The sequence below is a fragment of the Bombus bifarius genome, unplaced genomic scaffold (assembly GCF_011952205.1).
Source record: "Bombus bifarius isolate JDL3187 unplaced genomic scaffold, Bbif_JDL3187 scf7180000008214, whole genome shotgun sequence".
Classification (NCBI taxonomy): Eukaryota; Metazoa; Arthropoda; class Insecta; order Hymenoptera; family Apidae; genus Bombus; species Bombus bifarius.
Window position 1 is genome coordinate 117468 of NW_022884517.1, and position 15053 is coordinate 132520.

A 15053-nucleotide genomic window follows, 5' to 3' on the forward strand; every position below is an offset into this window, starting at 1 on the left:
GATTGTAACGCTAATCGTTATACGCGTATTAAGTTTTTGCCATATATTGCATATATCATATGTATATTGATTCGAAAATAATTTTAAATATTTCACAAGACATAAAAGAAACTATATGTGAAACGTGTTTAAAAAGAAGTAAAGTGTTATATATAAGTGTTATATGACTAGTCGTTCGCGTGTAAGACTTATTACTTATTACACAATGAAATTAATTGAAGTAATGAGACAGTTGAGAAATCGTTCGTTCGTAATGGGAGTGACAACGCTTAAACATTCTTTAAAGCTGAAAGCATACAATTTCTTGTTTTAAGTTCTCTATTCTTTGATCAATGCAGTTTTATTACAAGTACTATTCATAGTGTCACCACTCCCCTTATAATTCAATAATTACGTTCAAGTACACATATCTGTCTCTATAAAGCTATCTATATTTCTTTTTATCCGATAAAACTACAAATTTATAGGATATTTCGCTACTGAAATGTAAGCTTAATTCCAATTAAAAAATCCAATTAAGAAATAGAACTCACCAACTGAGTTAACCTCGCCTTAAACTCAGGCGGGTAATTATCACTTTCTTCAAGCGCCGCAATCACCTTGCCATTTCCAAAGGTTTTGTTGCCTCTTCTGTAGCTCTTGGTCGTAGTTTCAACCACAGTGGAACTCTCGTCTGTCGTTTGCAGCTTCTTGAGGCCTCTTTTCGTGCCAAACGTGGAACTTTCGATAGTCGTTATAGCTTCGGTGCTGGTCGATTGTTCGTTGGATGGTACCACTTCGTTCGTCTGATCCCTTGGCGAAGACACGATCGTCTTCGAAATATTTTCAGAATTAAAATGAGCTGGTCGCCTCCTGAGCGTCCAGCCTGGATTTCCATGCGATTGGGAATCGTTTTTCCACGAAACGGTTTTTCTAGACTCTGTCACGTTTGCAGATCCTTCAGGCGAGGGTTTTCGACCTCTGAACCCTAGTCCGTGATTGAAGAAATCCTCTTTCTGTTTTCTACCGTGACTTCCGCCTCTGCCTCTTCCTCTACCTCGTCCTGATGCTTCGAGGGTTGAAGCAGAAGTCGATAATGGTCTTGATGTTGCTCTTGGACTTGGAGTAGTCGCTGATCTTATGGTCGTACTTGTTATCTCAGAATCGGTGGCTGTTACGTCGGTAAAAACTGTTGTATCTGGCGCAACAGTTGTGGTAACATCTGTTTAAGGAATTTTTATTTATATAATTTCTATTATAAAATTCTATTTTATTATATTCTTCTATATATCTTCTGTTATAAATTATATTTGCATAATTTTTATTTATATTAGTTATACAATTTATTATTTATATAAACAAAATGTAATATTTTATAATATAATTTCATTCTTTACAGCTAATTGTAATTACTTAATTAACTGTTACGTATAAAACTGGATGTTTCACCTTCAAGTAAAATAAATGAACCTTTTTATGTATCATTAAAATTATTGTACCAAAATCCAATCTACAATCAGGTTATCAAATATTCTATTAACAGCAAGACTATATTTAAATTATTATTAGTGATTAACTAATTATCTCACCCATAATAATAGGTGTGGTAACATCCGATCTCGACTTGCTTCTCGATCTTCCACGCACATCCTGAGTATCCTGTCTACGACTGTCGATAGCTCTTGGAGTAACATCGGGAATTCTCGGTCTCCTATCCGAAGAGTTTCTTTCTCCAGCCACCTTCCGCTTCACATTCCTTTCTGAAGCACCTCCCGAAATTGGTTTCGTATTATTTTCCACATTTCTACCTCTAGACCTTGATCTAGACTCGTTCACAGAATTCTTCTTGATCTCGGAACCTCTGAAACGATCTCTGGAAACCGTATTCCTTCTCGAACTAACAATCTGTTCGTTAGCTTCTGTCGTCGTAGAATCGCTGAACTTTGAAGATCCTCTTGGAGAAGCAGATCTGGATGATCCAGAAGCCTCGGAGTCGTTCGACCGTCCACGACTTTTCGATCTTTCGAATCCTGTCCGACTGGATCTGGATGACTCCTTAGCGTCCGATCTTCTCTGAGAAGCTACATCAAATCCAGTGGTTACATCCGAAGCTGGATTTCCTGTTTCATCTACAGTGAGGGGAATATCGACTCTTACACTTTCGGATTCTGATAAAAGAGGATCTGGACCTCTTCGAGCAATAGAATTATTCTCCGCATTGTTCACCTTCGATCTACCAGATCTGGTACTCCTTTCAATCTTCTCTGTAGTCGATCTACCTCTACTTTCTCTTCTAAACGAAGCTGTAGTGGTTTCAACGTCTCTAAATTTCTTACTGTTGTACCTTCTAGACGTAGGGATTTGTGTCTTTAGATCTTTCATCGAATAAGTCGTTTGAATCTTTCTTCCGGTTCTAGACCTCGAAGACTCCGTGGTTGCCAGGAACACGGATGGTCCTTTGTTGTCCAATCTCTCAGTGACAGTTGAATTATTCGCTCTTCCATTAGACGTTCTTCGAGAAATCCCTTTGGGTGTTTCGGATTTTTGTTCATCATTTTTTAACTTTGTTCCTTTGTTGCTTTCAGAAAAATATCTTTTGCCGTCTCGTCTGTTAATCGTTGGCTCCACCCTTTTAGTTTCCTCGAACTTTTTGCCTGAAGTTCTTCTCGACTCGCTTGTGACATCTGTTGCTGTTAAAACACTTCCCCTTTCGGTCGTTCTGATCGTTCTAACGGTCGAATGTTCGCTCGTGTCGAACTTTGGTTCTGAATTGATCACAGAAGCTTGGATCGTTCTTTCGAAATTCGAGAGCGTTTCCGATTGCGCTGATCTGTCCCACTTCGTTTTGGATCTTGATAGCGGCGAAGATGATACTGTGGTTGCTTCCTCCAGTGATTTGGAATTGAATCTCAAAGTGCCACGATTCGTAGCCTTATGATCATCGATCTGAACAAATTATGACCATTAGCATTTATTATTTTATACTGTTACTAATTTTTAATACAATAGTATTTTTATAATACTGAGATTAGTATTAAACTACTCGCAAATCCAAAAAGTTTGCTCAATTTGCCTAAGACAATTTTCCCTCATCACATTCAAGTCTCTTGGACGCATTCTAACGGTGTAACACCGATACGTCACAGCGATTTAATTGGTTAAATTACCTGTTCAAACAGTGACCATTAACGCAACGTGCCTGCATTCCGTGTTTAAGTCGGTGTTTTAAATAAATTAACTCTACACTAAGAAATTCATTCACAATCAGATCCAGACTGCTTTCGACTTGGTTCAAACATTCAAATTTATTCAAATGTATGCGTTACACGATCTCCATCTTCATGGTTAAACTTCATAATAATCGTCGCGACAACAGGGAAGAATAGATCGTTGATTTCAGCGTTTATTAGACCGACGTTCATTAGATCCTGGTTAGTGAAAATTGTCGTTTAATCGGATATTTCGCTATTATCTACCGGTTTTGAAATTATAGAACGATCGATTTGCAGACCACAATTTATAATGCATCAGAATGCGACGAATCTCATTATCTATTTCCATAATGCGACGATAACGCGACGATTTCGCGTGTAAAGGATGTTGCATCAGCGGTTCGGCCACGATCGCGATCAATGATTCTTTTGTAAATCCTGTTATGATGATAGTCGACATTATATACATATACAAAGTAAATATAGGATCGCCGAGGAAGAACTTTATCGTGTTACAGGTGAGCTCCGATGAAGAATGTTGTGCCACGTAATAGGTGACATTTGCTTTGATGATCCTGACGTTGATGAGACAAAGTTAATATCCTTAATAGGCTAACAGATAATTTTAACACGCGTGCACTTGTTTTGTTCCATGTAATAGGATGTATTAATTATAGAAGGTGCATATGTATATCGATATACAGGGTGCCTCAAATTCTTTTTCACAAACTAGTACTAGAGTGGTTTGCTATACTAGAGAGTAAAAGTAAAAGGAAGATATTATAATAAATATATGTATATGCCGACACTGTCAATGAAAAGTGCAAGGCAATATTGATATTTTTAGTTGGGAAAATATGTGGCAAAGAAAAAGCGGGAAGCGAAGGAAAACAAACTGCTGATGGTTTATTACTACATCAGGAAGAGAGAACAGGTTCATGAGATAAAGTTAAGGTGAAAGCATCGTGCTTGAGCAAAATGCAGGAATATTTGCAACTGCTTTGACTTTTTAGAACAGATTATTGATGTTCTTGGAAATGTTGCAGATTAGATTGTGAAATAGTAAACGGAGTTAATGGTTCTCTATGATGCTCTACTACATGCACTGTAATTATTTCTTATTTAGAACATCATAGAGAACCATTAGCCCCGTACATATAAGTGTACGTACGTCTTCGAAAATGTTAAAGTTGAATTAGCCAAGCGGATAAAAAATCTACAATATTTCCGTACTATGTTGAACTATTTCTACTGAAACTATATAATTATTGAAATTATAGAGCTATTTAAGCTCGCATGAACCGATATTATTCTGGTTATAGTTAATCGAATAGTAGAAATGGCAGGAATTGAATTACTCTATCAAATCGTGAAAGAATATGCATTAAATATTTATCAGATATTCGCCGAGAATAGTTAAAAAAATTAACAAGTTGACGTTTCATCGTTTAAACAGATAACTAGTATTTATCTTGAATTACAATTCTTCCGTGCCTAACGACAATAAACGACGTTATAACTAGATTCGTGATTTCATTTACTAGTCGTTCAGTTCGGACACTGCTAATCGTACCTTCAGTCACGAAATTAATTTGCCAAAAAAGACGCAAATTTTGATTTCCAATTCCTAGAGAACTCACAATTTTTGTGAATTTAATTACACTTTCAGTTGAGAAGATTAATACAAAAAAGACTATCTCTTTGATCTTTCTATATTAAACTGTGCAAGAAATTAATTAACAAATAACATATCATGAAATAGAATTCTGAAAGTAGTATTCGTTGCTCGACTGTTATTTCCTTTCCGAGTAGTTAAACATAACATCTCAAATAACAGCAGTTACTATAATTTTCCGTTGCGTTGGCTACGTTAGTTTATTAGTCTATTAGTTACACTCTTTCAATTGCAACAACAAATCAATGCGACTTCTTGAGATTTCTCAACAATAGTACGATAGATAGATAATTAATAAATTTGACTTTTAAACGATACAATTTTCATAATTAGAGTTTAATAGATAACTTATTCCTCTAAGAATGAATCATTCCTTGATTCTTTGTACACGTGAAACATTATGATTAGAAACAAAACTACTAGTGCAACATTATGATTACATTAACAACGATTCAGGGTAAACATTATCATATGTTAATATTATTCTATATAGATCCTTCCTAAATTATTTCCAATAGAAACTGAGCTTAAAATCTAACATTGCTGATACTCAGAGTATCATCGCATCATACTGTTCTATGAGGCTAATAAAATTCTTTTTCTTACAACAATATTTGGAACAAATATCGTTGCATCACGCAATAATGACGCATTGACGATAAAAAATACCGATAGTTCTACCATTTCTGCAATACTAATAACCTCCACAACCACGGGTCAAGCGGCTGTATTTACCTAAGAATTTTTTAAGCATTATAATACAAAGACAGTGATACTTCGAACGTGGCTTGGTGTTCCAGTTTCGTTTATCCTTATCTGTCCGTAAGGTACACGTAGCGTGGAATCGACACTGAAAGTAAAAGTCGGTGTTTCACGTCACGTTACCTAGTCAAGCATGCAGCCGAACTCGAGAACAGCCTTAAACACGGCTGGCTGAATGCGCGACTAACTACTGTAAATAGACCTGCAAAATAACGTCTCTGCTGAGTTTCCCAAGCACGAATCACTTTTTTTCTCGACATTTTTGTCAGACCAGCTGAAATCAGCTAGATAGAACGATTCGACAACAAACTGTTTTAGATAGATATACTTCTCCTCCTTTAAACAAAAGAGCGAAAGGACAGGTATCGACAAGGAAGACGATCGAAAAAAGAGGTAAGAGGATCTATCGATCGATCTTCTCGATTGTGAAAGGTGTGTTCTCAAGTCCTGATAAAAGGAAAGACAAATCTCGATAGAAGTGAACGCACTTTCGCTGGATGAGACTCGTGACATGAAGCCTTCCCATTCTCGCTCAATTAACTTGACTATGATTCAAGCGAGCATAGTTACTTGTTAAATCTGAGAATCAAAGAATTAATATAGATTACTGCAAATAAAATGATAAATTGCTACGCGAGTTACACTCGTTGTTCCTCATTTGGCGCACAATATTAATTTCAGGGTTGAGAAATTTTACCATTTATATCATGTATGGTAGAATGCATTATGAAGCATTATGGAGCATAGCTGATTATGTTTTATCTGCTCTGAAATCTAGCACGCGTTTTTATTGAATTTTGGGCATATCTAAAGTGATTTTAGGTATTTCGTAATTACGACTTCGTGGACTAAAACTAGTTTTAATATTAATTTCTAGCTGGTTCGGTTCATATATTCTAGAATACTACTTTCCATATGTGTCCTACTAAAGATCTTCTTTTGCTGCAACGGCTAATCAAAATTCATCAATCAAGCTTTACTTGTTTAACATAAAAAGAGAAATTTTATTCTGAGATGACCTCGATTTTAATACCGTATACCGAATAAGTAACGTCTGATGAGAACGATAATCATCTGTCAACGAAATTCATCAAGTCAACTTTCTTCACGAAATGCAAATCGAGTATTCAAACTGAAGATTTGCAGAAAGATCATCATTTTCCTTCAATCTCTCTTTATACAACTGAATCAATCCATTTTCAACTTGTGGAATGTAAATTACTAAATTATACTCTATGTACTCTATGAATTCTGAGAGATCACTAATTATATTTTCACAATCTGCCATCAATAACGGAGATTCCGACGTATCACCCTCGAGCAAAACGAGGTGTACTCTAAAATCCTCTGAAACTGAGTGAAGATATTTGAAATTGCACAATGAGCGCGCAAGTGAAGTTGAAAAATCGCAAAGCGCGTAGGAAAATTAACGCTATGAATAATACCAAGACATTACCATTCCGTCCTACGTCGCAATTACGTCCGCGTTCGCTTTCGAAGCAAAGCGAAACAACAGTTTTCTTTATTTGACACAAACCAGTCAAAATGGTGTCCAGATCGGATCTACATAATGGTGATATGGATATTCGCATAAAACTGTATCTGGTTAGCGACAATGGTGTATCTAGCTAACAGGAGAAACATGCGAGAAATACTGTGAAGGTGGTAGTATTATTTTCTAATCTCTTTAACTCTATCGAGTATGCGCGATTTATCGTAATAATTTTAGGAATTATTAATCTAAATCCTTTTACGACAATTAACTTATTGAACAAGTTTATATCTCTAACATTTTCGTGTCTGCTCAATTTCACTATATTGACATGTACATAACAGATAAACATCAAACGTAACATAATTTGCCTAATTTCTATTCTTAAATATTAAGTATCTTTTCGTATTTCAATCGTTGTACAATCGTAGTACAATTATTATATTCAGATTTGAAAATAAAATAACGGTTGTAATTGCCGCGAAATTCATACAAGTAGGACAAAATTGGATGATTTTCTTTTGCAATCGCTATTAACTTTCAAAAGTATTTCCCAAGAACTTTCCTACGAACCAATAAATTGGTCCTTTAAAAAGCTGAAATCAAAGTGCAGTTTCTCCCGTTTCTAACAAACGTGTGATATTCGATTATTTTTTCCGATAAGATAAAAAATCAGCAAGAGGTAATCTTGAATTTTTCCATTCGAACGGATGTACGTAACAATGAAGATCCTTGCAACACGAATACCTCCCCTATGTAATTACAAATTGCCTGTTTATTTGCGTAATTGGAAGACATGAAACGAGATTCTTGCTAGTTAAGGGAATCTTCGGTCGAACTCTCGCCATTGGTAATTTCAAATACATCTCCGGCGATTATGAACATGCAATACAATATGTAACAGTCCTGTAACGGGAAATGGCAAACATAATTGGGCTTGCACGATGTTCCAGTGATTAGAAAAAAATGTAACTATAGTTCTGATGTGAAAGATTGGTTCGATTCGTATGTGTAATCGTTACGCGATGAAGTAACATTGTTACGCGATTAATAGGCCAGATATAATTTGTTCCTAATAAAAGAAAAATAGTAGATTCAATAATATGTTGCATAAAACAGTTAACAGGCTTTGTGCACAAGAGATAAAGTAAATATCATATAATAAAGTAAATAATAAAGTAAATAAAAATATTGCATTTTCTATAATTCAATTTCTATAAAAGGTGTTTTTATATTTTTACAAACATTGCACTGAAAAGTAAAACTTTACTACACGTAATTAATACAAACGAATTACTGAATTTTATGTTCAAATGTTTGAAATTAACTGTAACCTTACCTAATCACTTAATCATCTAACAAAACAAAAGTAAACGGTTTTAACAATCTTATTCTTTGTCGACGCTTGCGAATAAACTTGAACTTCAATCATAGTCAAATTACTTTTACAATAATTACGTCATGATATCGGTATCATATAATTCCTACATCTTTTCTCAAAATTTTGGCAGATAAGAAGGATCTGCATACTGTACCATGTCGAAGGTTACATAACTTAGATATTGAAATGCATAAATCTTGTTTGTAACCATCTGTATCATCGACAATATGATCGAATGAAAATAGAAATAATCCACATGGTCTGTAATTATTTATTTGAAGCCAAACTTTCCTGTTATCATGTCCTATGTTGTTATGTACGTGTTGTCGATATGGCAACGCAATCGTATGTAATATCGCGCGCTGCAAATTATTGGAAAAGTGTATTACGCTGACAACGGTGAGAGGCCGATTCATATCCTCGAAGGTAGACCGCTTCGCCAGTGTCGAACCAACTCGCGAAGGACACTACCCGAGTGTCCAGAATCAACCAGAATTTTGTTCTCCTTGAAAACATGTCTCCAAGCATTTTAAATCTCAGACCCTTATACGTATTTTCCTTTCTTCTTTCTATTATTTAATTTGTTTTAAACGGGCGGAATTACTAGTTAAGGAGTGCAAATTGTTATTCCATTGCAATCTACATACATCAATAAAATAAACATATACTTCATTCTAGGCTTAAGAGAGAGTCAAAAGATATCCACCGAATTCGAAGCGATGGTAAATATTCTAAAATCTTAAGCGTCTTAGGGTTATAAATATCGAATAATAAATGAATTAATAAATGACGAATATACCCATTACCCCCTTATAATCATTTTTTTCCAAAACTGATATAACTGACTAATGTCTACTTTATTTTAAGTATTTAGAATTTATAAGAAAAAAAACCTATCGTTCTAACAACTTTCGATTTTTTGTTATCTTTCCCCAAGAAAAGAAGGCTACATATTATTTACATTTAACTGTTGAATGATATAAATTAAAAAGAGTAAAAGTGTTCGTCATCAATGATCGATACTTGAGCGTATCGTCCTTGGATTTCGACAGGACTCTGATTTGCCAGTTTGCATCTCAATTTCGATCGAAGGTGTACTTTCACCGTCTAGACTTCCGACATCGGTGAATCCGTAAAAGACAGCTGATTATCTAGCGGTTAAGACTACGAAACCGACAGGCTCCTAAAGTCAGAGGACGATTATCACCGGTTCAACCATCTCGATTTAACCAATAAGAAAGCTCTGGCAAGAACGGTGAATTATTCATGGAATTATTAAATATTTTCCACGTCGCTTGACTCCATGATCCGAGACATAGACGCGATTTCACCTAATCAGCACTTCTCACTGTAACCAGAAAATGATGGAACAGTCTTGCGAAATCTTCATAATCATTTATTCAAATTCTAGCTAGATCCCAAATAGATATTATCTTAAAGACTAGATGATATCTTACGGATAAACATTGAAAATGAATTATTATTAATCAATCGTTTTTACAGGATTGAATCGAAGCGATCAGTATTTAAATGCTAGTACTAAAGCTACTGTTCACATTGATACTTTTGATCAATCAAAACCGTTACAAAAAAAAACTCATCCAAATTTGAATATCTTTCTTGTATCTGACAACATGTACATGCGACTGCAATCAAGTTGGAATAAATGGAATGACGATAGTTAACAAAGAAAAACTTGGACAAAATCCACAACCGGGTTTCGTAACGATTAAACAACAAATCAGACAACGCATTGACCTAATAGATTTAATGAAATACATTTAAGAAAAGGTAGGCAGAATTGCGCAAGAAAATGTAAATTTCAACCTCTTCATTGAGATCATTTGTACGAGTGGCAGACGTTAATATGCAGAAGCGACCTGAAAAAACTGGTTCACAAACACCAGGGTGTGGTTCCTGTTGGCCCCGTAAAACGATCTACGAGATCCTTTCAAGCACGATTTTTTCAGTATCAGACTTTTATAAGGAACCTCGACGATTTCTCACTTCATACATACGTATACTGTACACAATACAGTTCAAAAGTGTCTTATAAAATATTTTTATTAAAAAGGTACGAATAAAAGAATTTATAGTGATTTTATCTGTCTTAATCACTAGCTATGTAAATAAAATATCGTGACGCGATACTTACAAGCGTTAAAGCAATTTCGGCCTTTTTAACATTCTATTCTATTCTCGTAAAATGTGCCACGTTTCTTAAATTTTACTTTATCTTATATCACTCCTTAGTTTAGTTTAGTCGATAATATAGCTATATAATTTCTCTTGAGAGAAACATAGAAAGTTCAGCTGACAATCTTAAAATTTGCACATTTTTAATTAAAATTCGAATGATATTGGAAAGTTCGTTTCTCTTCGTATAATGGAGATACAAGAAGCGTACTCAGAAACGAAAGAGAAATTGACGGAAGCGAATTAAGCATTTCTCTGATAGTGGTATTAAAAAAGCTAGATCCGTGGACTCGAGATGCCGCAATTTTTATATAATTCGAATTCCTCTGGCACATGATCCGAGAGCAGGGCCCCGTAATGTCACAAAATGGATTCTAGAGTCACTGCGTTCTACACGCAACGTGAAATTGACAACTTAAGCAATTCACTTGGGACATTATGTTATTCTACATTCACTCTAGTCGTTTCGAATTTAAACCGTTCCTCGATCGAAAGATGATTTCATTTTCCAGTATTTCACCGCAATAAGTAAGATCTTTTAAAGACAGTTGTTTTAAGAATGATAAATGACAATGAAATTGGACATGGGGAAAAAATGATGATTCGAATTTTGCATTGAGCTGCATTCTATCAAAATCACAACGACCTTTAACACAATTTCAAACCGCAAATCAGAACGACATCAACTTTCTACGGTGCCGCAGGCAACATAGATCCCCTTCATCATTTACCTCCACACACGATTTATGAATCGTAAATCCACTAACGCTCCTATTATAGTTTTTCACTACGTAATAAGTTGATCGAAACCGCCACATATTTGCGATACCACTGTGGGAACCAAGGTGCTTAATACAAAATTTATATACAGCACTGTCAATTAATAAACTAAAATACTTCTCATGTACATGGAATATCTAAGTATTCTATCGATTTTATCTGTTGTTCAAAACTAACTGCTTTTATTCTTGTAATTTACAAACACAAACTAGTTAGAACTTAATTTAAGAGCTCATGAAAAAGAAATTGAATATGAGTTAAATAAAATATGCAACCAAGAAGTAATATATACGTCTATTATTTGGTCGTTTCTGCGCTTGGCGGAGTCGATCGATACCGCAACAGGTACAATTGAAACATTAAGCAAGATTCACGTTGAAGGACGCGAATTTTCAACGTAAGAAATTTAACAAGACGTGATCAGTAGATTAATTGGCGTGATTTAACAAAGCGTTTCACTCGATTTTTTTCTTCAACATTGAGATTACTACACTGAAGGTATATTACATACAAACAAACATAAATAATTATGTACTTGATACTGCGATTAAACTTAACCAGATGATTGATCAAACCGTTGAATAAATTTAAATCCACTTTTTGCATCTTTCAAAGAAGTCTTCTTGACATTTGTTATTATTATGTCATCCCACGTTTGTATCATTGCTCGCGTCCAAAATTATATATACTGTGTAAAATAGCATCTATAGAAATCAAGACAGAAAGCAATATTTGCATTCGTTTGAAATAAAATTTTTTTTTTTTAGTTTCAGAAATGTTTGTATATTACACAAATGTAGGAATCGTCAAAGAGTAGTGATTCGAAAATTAATGTGGAAGAGATCGATTGTCGCGTCATATTATGTGATCACTTTCAACTTAACTATCACTTCCGACGTGCAACTTCCGCCTTTCCTCTACATTTACATATCGCAGATCTTGGCCGAAAACCAAGAATTTTATCAAACATTGTTATCCTTTTCTTTTGTAAATAATATTATCATCGAATTAAGAATTTAAGTTCTATGAACTCTTTCCATTCGGATCTTTTAAATCTTACACATTTTACTAATTCGTAACTCATGTAAAGTGTTAAGTACGTTACGTTATTTTACAAACCAGGTTTCTTGATGCATGAACATTGAACTGCTTTCAGCGTAAAATTCACGAGTAGTCTTCCGATTCACGATCTTTAACGAAGAGTACTACAAGTTGCGGTTCTAAAGCAGCGAGGTCATTATGAATTATGGAAATCACGGCGTTAGCATGAATTATGCAGAGCTCGCTATTCACACGTTAGACCTAATTTCCAATCACGCTAATTCGGACTACAGATTATCGTGATCCTATGAATTATGAAACTACAATATGCTAATACTACAATTTCTGAGCTCGCGCTATTACTTGATATTACATCCATAATCATTCTACGTTGAAATTGACAACTAATTTACTTATAAGTGTAAGAGTGTACATCATTTCAAAAAAATGAAGAGAACATGCTGATCACTCACGTTCGTCAAATTAGAATTATTTATTCTTTCGTCGTAGATGAATTCACTAAAACTTGATATACGTATAGATATATATAATTTAAAGCACTCGACGCAGGATGTGTAATTGCATGAAAACTAAAAATCAGTTACACATGAACTAATCGAACCAACTTAATTACGGACACCATAGTTGTCGAAGAAATGATTGCAAACCCAATCGGAGAATTCATGGCGCCATATTGCACGATATAGTATGAAGCAATTTTCCAAGAAATGAAATGATTCAACGAATTTCTTATCTCTCTGTTATCTAAACATTTTACAACTATCAAAGACGAAATTTTGCTATTCGTTTCGTCGAAGAATTTCTCTCTATTGCGCGTAATCCGTGAAAAAATCTACGCGGTAGATTTCTGCAAAGTATAAAACAATTTTAATCGTACAAGATACCAAGCCTATCGAGAAACCGGAAACGAATTTGCACGAAGAAGCGGTGTGCAATAACAGAGCGAATCCGTGATGAGAATCACCGATTAGCTTTGTTTCTGTAAAAAAAAAAAATGAAATTGAAATTAAAGGTAAATATCGTGGTCTCGACACGCGTGTGCTCAGCACGAAAACTGCAAAATCGCACACGAGCCTGCATACAATGCGAGAAAAGAGAGTCCGTCGACAATGGTGAAAGAAGAATACGGAAAATTAGACACAGTGCCAGAGGATCGACGTGAATCGCTTTTACATCGGTCAACTGTGGAGAAATCAAACAGAAGTCTGTCCGACCGTATGAAACGCAAAATAATTACGTCGGTTGTTTCTTTATTTCACCTTTATGCGGTGCTCTCGATTGCATGATTTCTGTGAAGTTACAAAGGAACGCGGAAACATGCCGGTGTGTAACTTTTCTGAAATGCAAACATTTCTTTTGGCCAAATCGTCATAACTTAACGAGACATACGACAATTTCAGCAATAATAACTTACAGAGTTCGCTTCAGGGAAAATAAATAATACTAAATTACAGACTAACTTGTTACGTAATGTTTTATAATGGGCGCTATTTATTGTTAAATAAGTGGGAATTAAGATAATTCGCGAAATAGATGTTTGGTGTACGTATTGAAATACATTAAACAAACGATACTGGTATTTATTGCTTCGTTGAATTCGAAAATGGTTAGTCTTAAAAATGTGATAAATCGGAGATAAAACGAATGATATAGAATAACATGGAACATCGCAAGATAAATGAAATGGCGTAAGGTGAAGAAAAACGTCCTTAATGTTCCTAGTAAAATACATATAATACCTGATACACGCAAAAAGATAATTCCACGGTAAGGGTTTTCTACACTGACCAAACTACAGATAGAAACAAAAAAGACTACAACGACTCGTGGAGTGTGTGTAACACTTATTGATAAGTAATTATCCCAGCGGTAGCAACAGAAAAATCATGAGACGTAACATGGATAAAAACATAAAAAATAAATAACGCGCCGCGGATTTCAGGAAGTCAGTCAAAGTAAACGATGCAGAAGAGACGCTTTCTCCGGTGGAAAATCTGATTTAGATTAGGCTTATGTATGCTTGTGCAATACATCATGCTGCATATATCGGCGAGAACTTGTATAAGACACGGCCAATAAACTTGCACCGGTGCAGATGGGTGCACTTGCTCAAATGGAAAGATTCGACAAACGCATCGCACTATTACTGATAAATGAACGTCATTTGCGTTAGGACAATTAGGTATACGATATCTGGAAGGATGGAGACGCGAGTCTGTAAATAACTGTAAATAATTTAAGTATTCTGGAAGTAATGGCAATATTTATATTATCGAAAACAAATTTGTATTTGAGATATAACATGAAGAATGATATGTACCTAGAAAGATTTGGAAAATTCGAATACTGGCTTTCGAAGAATGAAAAATAAGTATAAGAAAAAAACGACTGAGACTACTTTATGAAATTGAATTATACGTTAATATACATCATGGCCAAGCCAACTTTTATTGCAATCGTTCATAATTTCCTCCTGAGTATAATTAGAACGACAATCGCCGGCAAACCACAAAA

General features: G+C 34.9%; 1 protein-coding gene across 7 annotated transcripts in view; it reads right to left on the bottom strand.

Annotated features, from left to right (window-relative positions):
* LOC117210991 (mucin-17-like) overlaps positions 1–15053 on the bottom strand; it is a 46172-nt gene that overhangs the window by 19674 nt on the left and 11445 nt on the right. For all 7 annotated transcript variants that reach the window (XM_033454506.1, XM_033454508.1, XM_033454509.1 and 4 more), the window contains exons 3-4: positions 1569–2925; positions 534–1201 (exon numbers count right to left, since the gene is read on the bottom strand). In XM_033454506.1, coding sequence (XP_033310397.1) covers positions 534–1201; positions 1569–2925 — 2025 coding nt within the window. The remainder of the gene's footprint in view (positions 1–533; positions 1202–1568; positions 2926–15053) is intronic.